The sequence below is a fragment of the Conger conger genome, chromosome 11, assembly GCF_963514075.1.
Source record: "Conger conger chromosome 11, fConCon1.1, whole genome shotgun sequence".
Classification (NCBI taxonomy): domain Eukaryota; kingdom Metazoa; phylum Chordata; class Actinopteri; order Anguilliformes; family Congridae; genus Conger; species Conger conger.
This window is the reverse complement of record NC_083770.1, coordinates 11,320,950-11,334,227: the sequence shown is the minus strand read 5'-3', so window position 1 is coordinate 11,334,227 and position 13,278 is coordinate 11,320,950. Positions and strand designations below refer to the sequence as shown.

Genomic DNA, 13,278 nt, shown 5'->3' with positions numbered 1-13,278 from the left:
GACTGGTGTTCGGTGTAGGAAGACAGCCTTGGTATACCGACTACAAAACTGTCTCTGACCTCAGTTTTCGTGTCCAAAGCTTAGTTGCAGAGACACTTTTGATGCCATAGTGTGACTCTATCTGTGATGTCATATTGACAGTAAACTCCTTTTGATGTCATAGAGGAGCTCGTGGCTACACAGGGAGTGAAGAGTGCTTCTCTGTCGCGGTGAATCTCTGTGTGAGGCATCTGTTTTAAAATGGCACCTTTCTGTGTTGCTGGATTGTCATAGTTTGGCTCAGTTTATATTTCAGTGTCGCAGTGAGGTCTCTTGTGAGGCTGTGACACTTCACGCCATATTGAAGCTCTCTCTCTCTCTTTTCTCCCTTTCTCTCTCCGGCTGTGGAGTTACAGCAGCATGCTCTCCCTTTCCCCCTCTCTGTCTCTCTCTCTCTCTCCATCCCCTGGGCTGAACAGGGGATTTTTCCTTCTGAAAAGGGAATGTGGTAGGGGAAAGCCGAAAATGTCAGGTTCACCACCAGCACATAAAGATCTGTTGACTCAAATTCAGAAACTACATATGCGAGAGCCGCTTATTTTAGTGGTCTAATTAAGTATAATCTGAAGTTTTAATTTCCTACTATTGATTTCCCTATTAGCGGTGCTCTCTCTGTTACTCCTGTTTCCTTCATGAGCTGTGAACACTGTCTGTTGAAATAAGGCATGTCACAGCCAAATTTCCATTTTCTCCTACTTGCACAGACTTATCCCCACCTGGCAGTAATACTGACTTAATTCACGCCCTGCTAAAACAAAGCATTCACACAGTGATGCTGCAAGTAAGGTTCTTCACTTGAAATGATCTTCCAACCCTTATATGCCATGCCTGATGTTTTTTCTCAAGTGGGTTTTAGGAACTGTTGGCCCCTGTCTATTCGCCATTATGAGTGAATCCCTCCATTCACATTTTGTTCCTGACCACTTTAATTTTGCCTCTTCTATTCTGCCTCTTCTTTAAAAATATGCCGTTGATCCAGCGATCTGTAGTCACTTTTGACCCATCTCCAAATTGCATTTAATTTCTAAGTGTTCTTAAAACATGTACTAGATATATCGGAGGCTAATGAGATTTAAAAAAAGTTTCAATCAGGCTTTTGTCAGTGGCAAAGAACAGAAACTGTTCTGTGGAGAACACAAATGCATAGCAATGTTTGTATGACATTTGCCATCTTATGCTGCATAATTGCCATTCTAATGCATTCTGACTCTGATTCATTCTCCATTGCTGCGGGATCTCACTGCGGCTGATGATGAAGTTCATCATGAGATCCTAATGAATAGGCTTAGGCAGTGGGTCGGCATATTGGGGACTGTTCTTCACTGTTTTTAACCTTATCTTGTCTTTATCTTTAAATATCTTGTTTTCAGTGTTTGTTGGTGATATGCTCTCCCCAATTGCTCCTTTTTCATATGGGGTGCCTCAAGGCCCCATTCTTGGCCCTATTTTATTTTTACTTCATATGCTTCCCCTGGGCCTTTTAATACAACATTTTAACATATCTTAATTTTTATGCTGATGACACACAGATGGTACCGGGCAATGAAATGCAATTATCTCAGTAGATTAGTCAGTCTAGCTATCTGTCTTGTTGCCATTAAGGTGTGGATATATTTCAATTTCCTTAATCTGAATGAAGACAAAACCAAAGTCTTGTTATCATTTCTGTGGAATTGCAAAAACTCTTGGTCCTTTGCTATATATCATCAAACCCCTCTCTCTAAACTTGCTCAAACTTGCTTCTTCCATTAAATAAATTATTGCCAGAATCAAATGTGTCTCGTCTCTTCAGGACACTGAGAAAACATTCATACTTTTCTGTCACCGTGCTATTTCATGTTCTGTTTGCTTTCCTGAATCAGGCTTGCAAGCTGTATCTTGTCTTCAACTAGTCCAAAATGCAGCAGCCTGTGTTCTGACTAAGCATATACACAAGTTGCCGTTCTTCACTGGCAACCAGTGAGTTTTAAAATCCCTGTAAAATCTTACCACAGGTTATATGGTGACGCGGTCTCTGGGTCCTCTAATCATTGGTTGCTGGTTACCCCTAGGACAAGGTTAAAACTACAGTGGAATGTGCATTCACTTTCTGTGCCTTTAAACTTTTGGTCAGTCTTCCATTGGACATAAGATTTTCTGTCCCAATGATCACTTTTCAAAAATGTCTTAAGCCCCAATTTTTATTCTCTCGCATTTCCTTGATCTTGAGCTCTGGTCGACGTGTTGTAGCACTTTGCAACCCTGGTTTTTGCATATGATAAATATAGAATTGCTCAGTCTCTCTCTCTCTCGCTCTCTCTCTCTCTCTCTCGCCCTCTCTTTCTCTGATGCTTTGTTGGCGTAATGAAGTTCTCACTCTATGTTATGCAGCTCTCTCAGTATCTATTATATTGTGATGTCATAATGAAGGTCTTTTCTGTGATATAGGGATGTCATAGTGGAGCTCTCTGTTATCTGTGATGTCATAATCAAGCCCTCTCTCTCCCCGCCCCTCAGATAAGCAGCACGAGGTGGAGATGCCGTCTCCGCAGACGCAGAAAGAGAAGGAGAAGAAGAAGAGGCCCATGTCACAGATCAGCGGGGTGAAGAAGCTGACCCACAGCTCCAGCCTGACCAACTCCAACATCCCCCGCTTCGGTGTCAAGACCGAGGCGGAGGACGAGCTGGCCAAGGTGATTCGCCCACGCCGCGTGCTCTGTTCCGCTGGGCGGGGCTAGATCCAGCTGGGGGACCGGTGTGTGTTCGGAGGGGACCTCGGTCACTCACTGTAATTCGGGCACAATCATTCAGTTAAATGCATTGAGATCCCGTGGCCTTGAATTCAATGTGTTGGGGAATTCAGATATCTTCATGTATCTTTCAGATGTTCCTGTGATATTAGTATATTGTGAGTGAGTTCTTTTTGACAAACTGAACTGTCTCTCTTTTTCAGGAGATAGAAGACATAAACAAATGGGGCCTTAATGTTTTTAAAGTCTCTGAGTTTTCAGGGAACAGACCCTTAACAGTTATAATGTACACAATATTCCAGGTAAGAAGTCTATTCATCTGTTTTAACGGTTTTTCACGTTTACAGAATGTGCTTGCTGTTCTGTGTCGACCCTGCCCCTGCTGATAGTTTTCTTGGACTTTGTCTTTGTTGTCAGGAAAGAGACCTGTTGAAAACATTCAGAATTCCATTAGACACCTTTATAACTTACCTGATGACTTTAGAAGACCACTACCACGGTGATGTTGCGTATCACAACAACATCCATGCTGCAGATGTCACACAGTCTACCCATGTACTGCTGTCCACCCCTGGATTAGAGGTTAGTACCTCCGACCTTTGACCTTTGACCTCTTGCCGTGCTACTAATGAAGGATTTCTGACCGTACGGTCCTGTCACAGTGGCTTCAGAATGTATTCAGACCCCTTAAATTTTTTGCATCCTCAGTTGCATTGCAGATTTAATTTTAAAGCAATAAAATAGCAATTTTTGCCCATCATTCTACACCCAATAACCCATAATGTCAAAGTGAAAACATTTTTTTAGACATTTTTTGCAAATCTATTCAAAATGCAAAACTGAAAACTCTAATTTACATAAGCATTAAGACCCTTTGCTGTGGCACTCCAAATTGTGGTCAGGTGTATGCTGTTTGCTTTAATTACAATAGCCTGATGTACTTACTGCACGACACCGTACAGTCATCATTACAGGTCACTCTGTGACGTTGCTGACTGATGAAGCCTTATGCAGCTCTGTGACGTTGCTGACTGATGAAGCCTTATGCAGCTCTGTGACGTTGCTGACTGATGAAGCCTTATGCAGCTCTGTGACGTTGCTGACTGACGAAGCCTTATGCAGCTCTGTGACGTTTCGTTGTCTGCTCACAGGCGGTGTTCACAGACCTGGAGATTCTCGCCGCCATTTTTGCCAGTGCCATTCACGACGTGGACCACCCCGGCGTCTCCAACCAGTTCCTCATCAGCACCAGTGAGTGGCCGTCTCACCCAATCGGCGCTGAGTATTATTTATTCATTTTGGCCAATCAGCGCGTTCAGAAATGAGACCACCTCTCCATTTCCTTTCTGATGACACAGCCATAAGGTTAAACTTTGATACAGGAAGTTGTCCTTATTAGGAAATGCCCCCCTCACATATTTCAGATGACAACCCTCATCAGCACCAGTGAGTGGAGGTTTCACCCAATCAGCACTGATTATTATTTACTTATTTTGGCCAGTCAGCACTGGTGGGTGGTTGCTTTAGCCAGTTAGCACCACAGTCTTTGTGGTAGCCAATCTGTGTCCCTGGGTGTCTCTAAATAAAAACAAAGGGTGTTCGGTCTCCACGTAAATTTCTTAGGACAAATGGATCGGGCCCTGGTTGCCAGGGTAACAGGCTTAAAGAGCACACTCCTCCAACATATCTGCACTCAGGCCAAGAGCCCTGAGTACTGTTTTATATTATATATATCACATTATATAACAGGAATCTACCGATGATGCCACACGGGCACATCAATTTTCACTCCACCGTCCTCGTAAATGAGATTTCTCGCTCTGACCTCCGATGTGACGCTCTTACGTTGATGTGGGGTGGGGGAGGAGGGGGGTATGGGGTAAATTAATTTAGAAGGCATGCTTTATCCTCATAGGAGACTGATATGGGGGGAGGGGTGGTGGGGGTGGGCTACTCTCGTTAGCTATTGCACAGGACATGTTTACTGTGTGCCTGTCTGTGTGTTTATACAATGCCCTCCATAATGATTGGGACAAGGACCCATCATTTATTTATTCGCCTCTGTACTTCTTTTTTTTAATCACATATTGCTAAGGTGCACATTGTCAGATTTTAATATAGCGCATTATTATGCTTTCACTATGTAGAAAACTGTCATTTCTACATGATGAAACTAAAATAACATTTAATAAAATCTGAGAATGTGTACTTTAACCACATGTTAATTGTGTGATTCCAAATCTAAAATTGTGACAAATCAGAGGCAAATCAAGACATAATGGGTCTTTGTCCCAAACATTATGGAGGACACTGTAAATTAGATTAATAGCTGTGGTTTGGATTTGATTGTGAAAACCAACAAGTTATGATCCAGTCAGAGTGGTTCATGTAACAACCTTACTTCTATTGTGTATTTTTGTGTGTGCGTGTGTGTGTGCATGTGCGTGTGCGTGTGTGTATGTTTCTCTCAGACTCTGAGTTGGCTCTCATGTACAACGATGCTTCCGTGTTGGAAAACCACCACCTGGCTGTGGGCTTCAAGCTCCTGCAGGAGGAGAACTGCGACATCTTCCAGAACCTCAGCAAGAAGCAGAGGCAGTCCCTGCGCAAGATGGTCATCGACATCGTGAGTGTACCTCACCCTGTCTCTCCTCATCGTCTCCCGCCTTGCACCTTTAACACCGGCCCCTGTCAGATGCTCCTCAGACCCTGCACGTCAACTGTGTATTGCACATTCATTAAAATGAATTTGGGTTTTAGTTAAAAATGGTCTCAGAGCATGTTATCATGGATAGCTAGCCAGCTATCAAACTATACTCAAAATTGTAAACTTAATCATTCTCAAAGATACTGAATAAAATATGATGGAACGGTGACACTGTGCCTTGCTTACCCTGCTGTAAAATACTGCCTGCTTTACCAACGTGAAAATTGAGCTGGCCAAGCTGGTCATAAGCTGGTGTAGTTGGGTATGAGCTGGTCAAGCTGGTCATAAGCTGGTGTAGTTGGGTATGAGCTGGTCATAAGCTGGTGTCGTTGGGTATGAGCTGGCCAAACTGGTCATAAGCTGGTGTCGTTGGGTATGAGCTGGTCATAAGCTGGTGTCGTTGGGTATGAGCTGGTCAACCAGCATGGCCAAGCTGGTCATAAGCTGGTGTCGTTGGGTATGAGCTGGTCAACCGGCTAGTGCTGGTAGCTTGTCTGAGCTGTTTCAAAACATAGCTTGTGCTGGTCAAACCATGTCAAGCCGGGAGCTGATCTGAACTGGTCAACCAGCTAAACCAATGTTGAGCCGGGAGCTGATCTGAACTGGTCAACCAGCTAAACCAATGTTGAGCTGGGAGCTGGTCTGAACTGGTCAACCAGCTAAACCAATGTTGAGCTGGGAGCTGGTCTGAACTGGTTAACCAGCTAAACCAATGTTGAGCTGGAAGCTGGTCTGAACTGGTTAACCAGCTAAACCAATGTTGAGCTGGGAGCTGGTCTGAACTGGTTAACCAGCTAAACCAATGTTGAGTTGGGAGCTAGTCTGAACTGGTTAACCAGCTAAACCAATGTTGAGCTGGGAGCTGGTCTGAACTGGTTAAGCAGCTACCAGCTGTTTCAAAACTTAGTTTGAGCTGTTCTTTTCAGCAGGCTAATTCAGCAGGTCGTTACGGCTTCGATCCTGCTATTCCTGCCTCTGGTCCCGGTCTGTGACTCAGTGTTCTCTCTCCCCAGGTTCTCGCGACTGACATGTCCAAACACATGAACCTCCTGGCGGACCTGAAGACCATGGTGGAGACCAAGAAGGTGACCAGCTCAGGAGTGCTGCTGCTGGACAACTACTCAGACAGGATACAGGTGAGACACCTGCCCCACCATCAATGCTAACAGGCCATCAGGACCATTTCACATATGCTGAGGAACAATGATCTCAGCTATGAACAGCTACTGAGAGTGGAAGGCTTGTCATTGGCAAATGACTGCCCCGGTGAAAATTCCAGCTATGACCAGCGTGTTAAGCGGTGTTTTTCGACACTTCTAGCTGGTCATGGCTGGTCTGTGGTTGGTAAGAGTCGGTCTCTAGCTGAGTAAGGCTGGGCAAGGTTGGCTAAGCTGGTAGAGTAAGCTGATGGTCAAACTGGTGGACTCACTGACAACATAGGCTGGTCAGCTGATTGACCCGCTGAAAGTGATTTCCCCTGCCCCCCTTATTGATATCCCTACCCCTATCCCTATCCCCCCAAAAAATTAAAAAATTGCACTTATGATGACTATATGTTTAGAACAACACTTCATGTGTATTTTACTAGTTATGGATGTGATGCTTGTGGAAGAACCTAAGCACTTGTAAGTCGCTTTGGATTAAAAGCGTCTGCCAAATTACAAAAATGTAAAATGTAAGTGTCAAAAACTCTTGGGCAGAATAGGCTGGAATCTTCAGCAGGGTGCTGAATCGATGGTTCAGGGTGGGATTAAGGGCTTTCGGAAGGTTGTTGGATTCAGGGCGGTGTAAAACGGTGGAGGAAACGGTTGCGGGACGGTTGCGTTCCTCCCCAGGTCCTGCAGAACATGGTGCACTGCGCCGACCTGAGCAACCCCACCAAGCCGCTGCAGCTGTACCGGCAGTGGACCGACCGCATCATGGAGGAGTTCTTCAGCCAGGGCGACCGCGAGCGCGACCGCGGCATGGAGATCAGCCCCATGTGCGACAAGCACAACGCCTCGGTGGAGAAGAGCCAGGTGAGCGGCCGCAGCCGAGCCCTGCTGAACCCACTGCGTTAATCACACGATTCAGTCATTATCATCCCAGAGAAAATTAAACTAATTGTGTTCTCCACTTAAACACCAGACAGACAGAAGCACACCTCTCTCTCTCTCTCTCTCTCTCTCTCTCTCTCACCCCCCCTCATATAATAATAATAGATACACAGTTATAGTAGGTACACTGATAACAAACAACTAGCTGATAATCTGTCTTTCTTTATCTCTATATTTCTCTATTAAATTCAAATTCAAATGCTTTATTAGCAATTGATCAATCAATCGTAACAACACAAAAAAAACAACAGGATAGTAAAGTAACATTTAACAACTGTTAAATATAATTAGATTCAATCTATTACCGTGTGTCCAATATAGTATAGTGAAGCTCACAATCTCTCGCTCTCTCTGTCTCCCCCTGCAGGTGGGGTTCATAGACTACATCGTGCACCCCCTGTGGGAGACGTGGGGGGACCTGGTGCACCCCGACGCCCAGGACATGCTGGACACCCTGGAGGAGAACCGGGAGTGGTACCAGGCCACCATCCCCCAGAGCCCGTCCCCCACCCTGGAGCCGGCTGACGGGGCCCGGCCCGGGGCCCCCGACAAGTTCCAGTTCGAGCTGACGCTGGAGGAGGACGGCGAGTCGGACACGGAGAAGGACAGCGGCAGCCACGCCGAGGAAGAGGAGGAGGAAGAGGAGGAGGAGGAGGAGGATGAGGAGGAGGAGGAGGAAGAGGACAACAGCTGCAGCGACTCGAAGACGATCTGCACGCAGAACTCGACCGAGATCCCGCTGGACGAGCAGGCCGAGGAAGAGGAGGAGGTCTGCGACGAGGAAGAGCAGGCGGTCCCCTCTGAGCCAGTCGTGGTGGAGGAGGAAGAGGAGGAGGAGGAGGAGGAGGAAGAGGAGTATGACAAACCTGCAGGCACGTAACGGCTGGAGGACAGCCGCATCCGGAATGTATGTTGGGAATCGCAAAAGGACAAAACCGATAACAGACTTGTGAAGATTATTTTTGTTGGTTTGCTTTCATCATGTTTATGTTTGTAATTCTTATTTAAAGATTTTTAATAACGGTTCCAAAGCGCAAGTTGCACTCCACCATCTTTAAATACGCCTCACAGCAGACACGTGCCCGACTGCCCACACCTGAATGACCATGCCTGGCTGGTCACACCGACTGCCCACACCTGAATGACCATGCCTGGCTGGTCACACCGACTGACCACACCTGAATGACCATGCCTGGCTGGTCACACCGACTGACCACACCTGAATGACCATGCCTGGCTGGTCACACCGACTGACCACACCTGAATGACCATGCCTGGCTGGTCACACCGACTGACCACACCTGAATGACCATGCCTGGCTGGTCACACCGACTGACCACACACGACGACCCACGCATGGCTGGCCATGCCCACCTGACCATGCTCACTGACCATGCTCACTGACCGTGCTCACTGACAATGCTCACTGACCATGCTCACTGACTGCTGTCACTGGCCAGGCCTGGCTCCCCTGCGATTTTGCACTCAGGAATATTTCTGATCATTATTTTTTCTAAATATATTTCCTTCTCTATTGTTTCACATGCTGTTATTTTCCATTTCTCTCCTCAAAACTATTGGTCAGTGGGCTGGGAGTTGCGCAGGAGACCAGTAGGCCGGGGGTTGGGCAGTAGGCTGATGGTTGGGCAGTAGGCTGGTGGTTGGGCAGTAGGCTGGGGGTTGGGCAGTAGGCTGGTGGTTGGGCAGTAGGCTGGGGGTTGGGCAGTAGGCTGGTGGTTGGGCAGTAGGCTGAGGGTTGGGCAGTAGGCTGGTGGTTGGGCAGTAGGCTGAGGGTTGGGCAGTAGGCTGGTGGTTGGGCAGTAGGCTGGTGATTGGGCAGTAGGCTGGTGGTTGGGCAGTAGGCTGGGGGTTGGGCAGTAGGCTGGTGGTTGGGCAGTAGGCTGGGGGTTGGGCAGTAGGCTGGTGGTTGGGCAGCTGGTCGGGTGTTAGCCAGTAGGCCAGTGGTTGGGCAGTTGGCCGGGGGTTGGGCAGTAGGCTGGTGGTTGGGCAGTTGGCCGGGGGTTAGGCAGTAGGCTGGTGGTTGGGCAGCTGGCCGGGTGTTAGCCAGTAGGCCAGTGGTTGGGCAGTTGGCCGGGGGTTGGGCAGTACACTGGGTGTTAGCCGTTAGGCTGGTGGTTGCGCAGTAGGCCAGGTGTTAGGCAGTAGGCTGATGGGTGAGCAGTATGTCAGGTGTTAGGCAGTAGGAGGGGGGTTGAGCAGTAGGCCGTTAGGCTGGTGGTTGCGCAGGGGGCCGTGGGTTCAGCTGTGCACCTGTGGTGTGTCGGTGGGCTGGTAGTTGGGCTATAGGCTCGTAGATGGGCAGTAGGCTGGTGGGTGGTCAGTTCTCTGTGGCTCACCATGTTAAAATAGTCTGTTTGCTTTGGCCCCTCTTTTCTTCCCAGTAAACACCTGGAGATCCCAGTAGAGAGAGGGAGAGTAGATGCTGTTTTAATGCTCATACGAAACTGATCTGTCGTCTGATGCCCAATTGCTCTGACAGATGAGAGGGAGAGAGAAGGAAGGATTTTTTCACTTTCATGAAGTTCAAGTCTTCCACAAAACCTGACAGAGTAAAATTAGACAGCAACTGCGCTGTTTTGTCCTCTTCAGTTTTTTACATTTTATTTGTAAATAAAAATGGCACACTTTTATAGATTTTCCTTTATTTAGGACATACATTTATGGAGATATATTTAAACAATATCATCTGCCATTGCTCCTTAGTGGTAAAAAAAAAAGTAACTTGCAAGTTTTCTGTCTGAGACTGAGTGTGTGCTGTTCACACCGCCATCTGTTCTTTTAGTTTCTATAATAAACACATTTCATTTATTATTTAAACATATACATACATCAAGCCAAAATGATGACTCAACACTTTTGGTCTTTGCCATTGGATAATCATCGTCGTCGACCGCTCCACACACACAAGCATACGCTTGTATTTTTCTGGTGAAGAAGATGAGCTTCACAGATTCGTTTTATTGCCAGTTGGACCAGATTCATGAGTGCACTGATGTTTAATATTTCATCCCTTTAATATCGCATTTATTTTATTGCTTTACCTGCCAAACCTGATAAGAGGAACCTAAGCGCATTACATTTCAGTAATAACATATGTCCATTGTTATGTGAGTTATTGTTTGTCATCATCATCATCATCATCATCATTGTCATCATAGCAAATATTATTTTTTAACATTTCTGGGTTAAAAAGTGGTACTGTGCAGCATTAACTGTAGCAGAGAGAAGGTGAGACTTGCAGGTTACTATCCAAATACTGTACCTCTACCTTCCCTCCCTGTACCCAAATACTGTACCCGTCTACCCCATATACCCAAATACCTTTATTTCTACTGTATATCAACATATCTTTATTTATGCTCCGAGTGTGTGTAAGCTGTTTTTGTACATTCAGAGGAGGAAAAGACTTGAATGGAAGAATGAAGGAATGGAAAATATTTGTGTGTATTTTTTTGACATTTTATATGTCACTACTTTTTTTTTTTTTGAACCACCCCCCTCCCCCAACCACTCACCGGATGACCTTAGCAAATATTTGTTTTGTTCTTCTGTTTACAGCCTTTTATTATTATTATTATTAGTGCATTTATTGTAAATGACAGACCGGTATTATATCATCCCTAATGGCGATGGTTTTGTTGTATTATGTTACTCTTGTTGAGAGAATGTTTATTATACAGTGTACAGTAATGTGACAGTATGTCGGGCCTTGGGAAGCCTCTCGCCTTTGGAGCAGGAGACAGACAGAGTATCAGGCCCCAGGGGCTGTGCCTTAGCCTTAAAGATGTGTTTTTATTTTCCAGTTTTTTATTTTTTACTTTTATTTTTTTACTGAGGCGCATTTTTGGTTGTTCCTTTTCACCGCTGCGTGGAACGATGGAACGCTGGGGGCGGAGCCTGCTCTGGAACCGCCCGGGACCGTGTTCCCGTGTTGTTTTTTTCCTCTGAGAATATTCTGGAACGTGCACCTGGTGGACATGTCACCTGTGGAGTGTGCACCACAGACAACAAAAAAAAAAAAAAAAAAAAAACGCAATACGAAAAACGCACAAGCCTCTGTGATTGGACGGATCGGAGTGGGGCGGGGCCGAGTGGTTGGCGCTTCCGAGGGTCCCCCGGCACCCCGCCTTTGTGGTAGTTTAGTCTCTGATCGACCTTTGACCTTTGACCCTTGTTTAGCTTCTGTGGATGTTTGCACGGCCGGAATGGGGACAGGAGTGGGTGGAGGGTGGGTTTGGAAGGTTGGGTTTTGTTTTTTGGGGTGGGGGGGTGGAGGGGCGGGGGGGGGGGGGTTGCTTCTTTAATAAAACAGCCTCCTGGATGTGTTCCAGATAGGAGCATCTTTTCTGACACATACTGTAGATTCTGCCAACCTGGACCAATACAGGCAGAGACTTTCAATCCTGTACACCATTATTTTCTCTCCATTTTTTACAGTTTAAAAGGGGAACCAATTGTAAATGACTCCAGAACAACATGTATTTATTTGATTTTTCCAGTGCGTCGTGTCACTTCCAGGATACCAACCTACCCGGAGGATTCAGAGATGGTCACATGCTTATTTAAACGGACTCCTTGTCTAATGAGACAGTACTGTAGATCAGCAATCCTTCACTAAATTAAATTAATAAAATTGAAAGTTTACTTTTTATATGCAACAGCTGAAATAAACGCATGGGTTGATTCTGCTTCTGCTATGATCGACTGTCTGTCTGTCTGTCTGTCTGTCTGTCTCTATCTGTAAACATGACTGCCAATACAATGTACTGTATATCATAATACAATGTATTTTATTTACAGAAATTATTAACAGTTGTAGTAATAGTAATATTTAAGATTATTATTATTGTTATTATGAGTAGTATTTTTTTAGTAGTAGCAGTAGCAGTAGCAGCAGCAGCAGCAGCAGCAGTAGTAGTAGTAGTAGCAGTAGTAGTAGTAGTAGTAGTAGTAGTATTGTTGTTGTCGATCACAGGGCTGCAAATTATACATCATATTAGATCCATCTAGCCATCCATTTTCTAACCTGCTTATTCCTGGTCGCTGAGGGCTGGAGGCTGTCCCAGGATGCATTGGGTGAGATGGCTGAATACACTGTGGATAGGTCAGAGAGATGTTTCACAAAGCAGGATTAACGATAACTGCACTGAGTAAAACCTGGAACAGTTCCACTCAGTGCGCTAAACCAGCTAAGTCAGTTATTACTGCTTCCTGAAACAGGGGTCTGGTTTTAATAAGAATAATAAGCACCACTAACGGATATCCTGAACGCACCAACAAATGGCAATACGTCGTTACTTTGCGCAGCTCCAGACTCGATTTGTGTTCATCGTGCTTTACCCTTGAACCTCCACCAGGGGGCAAACGTCCAGTGTAAATTGGAGGATTTAAAAGACAATGATGCCTTCAAATAGAAAACCTACCGTCGCTTGGCCGGTCTTCTAGCCGTTAAAACCGTGTGCTTGCACTCTTTATTGGGGTTGCCATGTGACTTTCGTACTTTTTTTTTTTAAAGAAACGCTCTTGATTAATTAAAATGAAAATACAGATATTCAGATCCTGACTGGGTCTGTGGTATCAGCTACCAAAGAGTGCAAAAAAAAAGCTAAATATAATTATCAGATTATAGATAATTATTTTCGTATTGGTCAGGGGGGAAAACCGTGATCTAATGGGAAAAGATGTG

The 13,278-nt window shown here is 45.6% G+C and overlaps 1 protein-coding gene across 7 annotated transcripts in view; it reads left to right on the top strand.

The window, feature by feature from the left end:
* The window catches only part of pde4d (phosphodiesterase 4D, cAMP-specific), a 103,829-nt gene extending 93,428 nt beyond the window's left edge, over window positions 1–10,401 (top strand). For all 7 annotated transcript variants that reach the window (XM_061260764.1, XM_061260765.1, XM_061260767.1 and 4 more), the window contains 8 exons: window positions 2,536–2,711; window positions 2,972–3,070; window positions 3,186–3,350; window positions 3,920–4,019; window positions 5,240–5,394; window positions 6,489–6,611; window positions 7,311–7,493; window positions 7,939–10,401. In XM_061260764.1, coding sequence (XP_061116748.1) covers window positions 2,536–2,711; window positions 2,972–3,070; window positions 3,186–3,350; window positions 3,920–4,019; window positions 5,240–5,394; window positions 6,489–6,611; window positions 7,311–7,493; window positions 7,939–8,451 — 1,514 coding nt within the window. In that variant the 3' untranslated portion in view covers window positions 8,452–10,401. The remainder of the gene's footprint in view (window positions 1–2,535; window positions 2,712–2,971; window positions 3,071–3,185; window positions 3,351–3,919; window positions 4,020–5,239; window positions 5,395–6,488; window positions 6,612–7,310; window positions 7,494–7,938) is intronic.
* Window positions 10,402–13,278: the final 2,877 nt, after the last annotated feature.